The 5,031-nt window shown below is 43.0% G+C and overlaps 1 protein-coding gene across 2 annotated transcripts; it reads left to right on the plus strand.

The window, feature by feature from the left end:
- Nucleotides 1–218: 218 nt before the first annotated feature.
- Nucleotides 219–4,263, plus strand: PMAIP1 (phorbol-12-myristate-13-acetate-induced protein 1). 2 transcript variants are annotated; one of them, XM_057504230.1, is made up of 2 exons: nucleotides 219–660; nucleotides 2,553–4,263. In XM_057504230.1, the coding sequence occupies exons 1-2, from the start codon at nucleotides 481–483 to the stop codon at nucleotides 2,601–2,603; spliced, it is 231 nt and encodes a 76-aa protein (XP_057360213.1). In that variant the 5' UTR covers nucleotides 219–480; the 3' UTR covers nucleotides 2,604–4,263. The 2 variants fall into 2 exon arrangements, with proteins under 2 accessions (XP_057360213.1, XP_036732688.1); XM_036876793.2 differs by having other exon boundaries at nucleotides 343–538.
- The last annotated feature ends 768 nt before the right edge of the window (nucleotides 4,264–5,031 follow it).

The raw sequence follows: 5,031 nt of genomic DNA on the forward strand, positions 1-5,031 counted from the left end.
GCTTCACGTGGTGGTGGCGGCGGGCGGATTCTCGGTGCCGACCCCCCACCCCACCCCACCCCACTTTGTGCAGGAAGTAATTTCGGGCTGGGTAAGGTCTCGCCCGCCGAGAGCCCTGAGCCCCCCACCGCGGGGCGGCGCCGTCGCAGGGCGGGAGCGTGTCCGGGCAGGTCGCAGGGCGGCGCGGGGTTCCCCGGCGGGCGGGGCGCGCTCCCCCGACCGAGGCCTCGGGGGCGGGCCCGGAGTCAGGTTTCCCTGCGTCACAGGGAAGTCCCCATAAGATACGAGCGCGGGCTCGCCTTGGTTCCCGGACCGCAGTGGTTGTCGGGCGCGCTCCAAATCGTGTCTCCCGTGCGCTCCGCCCGCCCGCTCCGGCCAGTGCTTCCCGCGTGCAGCTCGCGGCAGCAGACCCGAGGCCCTCGGACCCGGGCCCTGAGATCACCGGGGTACTGTCGCGGAGCCCCCGTCCGGTCTTGCGAGATGCCTGGGAAGAAGGCGCGTAAGAACGCGCAGCCGAGCCCTTCGCGGGCCCCGGCAGGTAGGGAGCCGCTGGGGCCCGCGGAGATCCTGGCCGGGGCGGGGGCGGGGGTCGAGGTCTCGGTCCGCGCGGGCTCAGCCAGCCTGCGCAGGGCCGCAAGGTCGGGCCAGGTCTGCGCCCTGGTACGTGCTTCGGGGGCGCCTCCAGAAAATTCTGGGGTTTTGCCCAGGTCTGTGGAACAGCGGCGGACGTAGCCTAGTTTGGGATCGGGATACAGATTGGGATTTTAACGGATGCACAAAACTCTTGTCCTTCGCTTGCCTTTCAACCCCTCGGGGCCACGAGGCGAAAAAGTGCAAGTGTGGATAACAGCCACCAGGAGAAAGTCACTGTCACGGCAGGTGGGGACGGGAGCGGCGCCTGGGGCCGCCTGGCCTCCCCGCGCTGACCGAGACGGGCCCTCATCCCCCGCAGGCGCGGACCTTTGAGGGCCGCTGTGTGCACCCACTCTCTCCACCCCCAACACGGACAAAAGCAGTAATAACGCTTGATACTAACACAGATCTTCCACAAAGGACTGATGGAGAGCCTGCGAGGACACGGTTCAAAAGCCTAGAAAGTCTTACTTCTTGTGAAAACATTTTAACAATCCATGTTAGTTACAGAGATGGGATGGAAGAACAAGAATTGGTTTGCCGTGTTATTAATCTATACATTCCTCTCCACACATATAGCCCCATCAAATAACTTCAGGTCAGAGCCTCCCCACCCTTTGTAAATCTCATCAAACAAGGCAGCCATCTGCTAAGGGGCTGTAGCAAAGAAGGCAGTTGAGGCTCTGGGCTCGGAATCCTTGTGGGCTGTACTGCTATTACATCAGACGGTAATAGGCCCCTTTTAAGTTTAGTTTCATTTTAGGGCCCATGGGGCGTGCAAAAAGGAAGTGGTGCACGGCCCATGTGGCCATGCCTTGAGTTGGCACTAGGTTGCTCTTTATGGCTCTTGCCTGGGAGGAGAAAAGCTTTGTTCACCTTTTGTGATGTCCTACAGTTCCGACCATGTTTACAAAAGATCTAACCTGTGCATAATCTTCACCCACCTAATTTAGTTCCCAATAATAAGGAACAGAAGAAAGTTCTTCTTAAAGTTGATTACATAGTAATATATTTTTAAAAATTGAGATCAAAATAACATAAAACAATGTTAGTTTTGGGACATAATGATTTGATATATGTATATATTGTGAAATAATTACCACAATTGGCTAAATACAAATAAAGTTATACTTAAAACGTGTACTTGGAAATTTGATTATAAACATTTTTCTTAATATTCAGTAAATTACAATTCTCAATTATAAAAACTAATAAACATGTGAATGAAATGTTACCTATTCTGTTTCACTCATCTCCGTAAAAGCAATGGATCAGTACAGATTGGGTTTGTAGGAGGAATTTGGTTTCCAGTAAAATGTAAACTTCTAAATTATCTTAGAGCATTTGGACTTATTTTTCGAGTAAGATTTTATGAGTTTTTTGAGAAAATTTCAGTTTTAAAAATTAGAACAAGAATACATTTGCCTATTAAAGAGGACGAAATTTGAGCTCCCAATTCTTGCCATTTGAAAAATAAGTCCTACTTGAAAACAACATAAAAGAGTTTAGAATTTGACTTCTGTTCCCCCAACCAACTTTAAACGAGAGAGAAAAGGATGCCATCATCTGAGGCTGGCAGATGCCCACTCTGTGCTGTGTGACAAACATCTGTATTTGAAAGTAAGGCATTTGCTTCATCCAGGATGCTTCTTACAAAAATTTTCAAAGTAAATGTCTGTTCTTTACCTTACCTTTTTTATTTTTGTCTGAGTCAAAATGTGTTAGTGTATGTCGTGTGTACATGCACATATGTCTTCAAAGTTGCCTTTCACAAATTCAGAAAACAGGTGTATGGAAAGTTAAGATACTGATTCATGAGATAAATACTCAACTTGTCCCTGGGATGGGCAGATTAACTCCTGCTGGTTGCAATTTTCAATGATGTCAGTGTAATTGTAATCTTTTACTTTCCTTTTCAGAGCTTGCAGTTGAGTGTGCCATTCAGCTCAGAAGGATTGGAGACAAACTGAATTTCCGGCAGAAACTTCTGGATCTGATATCCAAACTCTTCCGCTTGGGAACCTGACTGCTTCAGGAGTTTTTGAATGAGGAGATTCCTTTAAAATAGAAGGTTCCCCAGTAGGTGCAAATTTCATCAATTAGAGAGAGATTGCCTTGTAACGGAGAGAACAACAGGAAGGAGCTCTCACTTGCATTCGGATGCCTTTGGAAATGAAGATGGATTACATAAAAAATGAATTTCTGTTGGATGGTTCCCAGAAGTCAGTCTCTTGGGATATGAGAACATTATAAAACCACTTTGCTTATTTTAAAGTAAGAATGGAAGAGCTTCTAAAATAGAGAATTAATTATACATTTCATTTTGCTTAGTGAATTATTCTAGCATTTTTGCAGAAGGTTGCTGCCCAGCCTAATGTTAGAGGAGTTGACGAATGTTAGACTGTGGGCAGGGGCCAAGGAACAGAATATATTCAGCGTTTGTTTCTACTTTCGGATGATGACTCCAGAACGATGTATATTTGGTTTATGTGTATTATTTGTTAGAAGTAAAAAATTCCATTTTGAGAACACTGAATGTCATAGTGAATGTTGATTTTATAGGTCACTACAAAATATAAAATCATTTGATAGTTTCTTTTGACTCAAAATGTATTGCTTGTCTTCAGATGATCTTTCATTAAATGTGTTTCTGTAGACTTTAACTGGAAAGTGTGTACTTTTGAACGAATTTGATAGAAGTATAGAAGTGTTACTTGGTACCAGTAAAATATTTCTAGGTTGAATATTTAAAGACAGAGAGCATAGGGATATTGTGTTATCCAGAATAATGAAAGAAAAGTGACAGGCTTTTTACTGCTATAATTTTAGTAAATTTAGTAAAATTTAGTTAAACAAGGATTTTGAAGTAACTGTTGGTAGGAAAATGAATGTGTTTCTAAAATCTGTAAAATGCCCTTTGTTATATTAGTCAGTATACGGCCTATAAGAAGTTATCTTTTGAGAGAACTTAAGCATGGGTTTCATAATTGGGATATGTTTTTTTAAAAAAGAGGAACAGATTGCTCAACCAGAATGAAAATCCCATTTATATACATGAACATATATATATAGACACATATCTATAGCTATATAGGTATATAATATCTGCATATTCCTCTAATGCAAGTTGCATAGAGTAATAATGTAGATTTTGAGAAGGATTTCTTGAATTTCATTGTTTTATTATTGAAAGATCAGGCTAACAACAAAGCCCCCAAATATGTAAGGTAAGAAATAATAATGTCTTAATTGAATTTCAACAGGAATAATCTTATTTATTTTAACCTATTTATGATTAAAATATTTTTTGTCTATTTGAAAATGTGTTAAAGTTGCGTTTTGGGAGTTATGAGTCAAGGGTTTCATAACTACTTGAACTCTTAGGGTAAGAGTGTTTTAATATAGGCTGTAGTCACTTTAGATGAAATTTACCTCAGCATTTGTTTTTGTTTTTTTTTCAGTATTAATGCTGTTAGTTTATTTAGTTGCAAAGATTTTTTTTTGTCTGCCTAGAGGCAGGTATTTTGCCATCTGGATATTTATGGTCTGTAACTGTATTTATACATATATATATATATATGCATCTAAAACCATACTGTAGCTTTAAACTATTAAAAATTATCACCTTTCTTTTCTGGGTGTTTATTTTTTCATCATATAAGATACTGAGTGTTCATTATGAAACCAAAATATTTTTACTGCTTTCCATCAGCAGGTACCTTTCAACTGCATCTCTATTCCAGTGGAGAAAATGGGGACGTTTGACATGATTTTTGCTGGCAAGGGACTTACACTCTAATTGGGAGAGGAAATAGTGAAAAATAGGAAATTAATTCCAGGCAAAAGTCTTGAGTGCTGCTGAGTGCCTTACATTAATGCCTGGCGAGTGATTGATCTAATTAGAAGTGTGAGTCCGAGTCCTTGGCTGTTCCTTTGTTGGCAGGGCAAGAGGAGCTCTGCAATTTCCCTTTAGGTGACCTCATGCTTCTTTCTCCCTTCCTCTGCTCCAGCCCCTGAGCAGCAAGCATTGCTTCATCTGAAGCTAGTCATGTGCAGAAGTAGGTGTAACTCAAGTGCCTTCCTGTCTGAGTGTGAGAACTAAAAAGATACCCCTGGTTTGTAGCTTTGATCTAGGAGCTACATCTTCCCCCACCCCTGCCCTCAAAGAGTGCTGAAATCGTGGAATGTAAATTACCTTAGATGAGGGAAAGAGGAAAGAGCTATGGGAGTAGGTGACAACTGGAGATGACAGCTGGAGAGCTGGGGGTGAAGGCAATGGAGAAAGCCACCGAATGCCTACCAGTTCCACCAGCTCCCTCAGGGGAAGGACTTGGCTTTGCAGGAGTAGGAGTGGGGAGATTGGCTTCATAAAGGTGGGTCAAACTGCATGCTTTGATT

This window comes from Manis pentadactyla, chromosome 6 (assembly GCF_030020395.1).
Source record: "Manis pentadactyla isolate mManPen7 chromosome 6, mManPen7.hap1, whole genome shotgun sequence".
Classification (NCBI taxonomy): Eukaryota; Metazoa; Chordata; class Mammalia; order Pholidota; family Manidae; genus Manis; species Manis pentadactyla.

What these genes read in the sequence shown, in the direction of transcription:
- PMAIP1 (XM_057504230.1), top strand. Translation starts at nt 481, where the DNA reads ATGCCTGGGAAGAAGGCGCGTAAGAACGCGCAGCCGAGCCCTTCGCGG. An exon ending in CGGGCCAGGTCTGCGCCCTG is followed by an intron (nt 661 to 2,552) that starts GTACGTGCTTCG and finishes TTTCCTTTTCAG; the next exon opens with AGCTTGCAGTTGAGTGTGCC.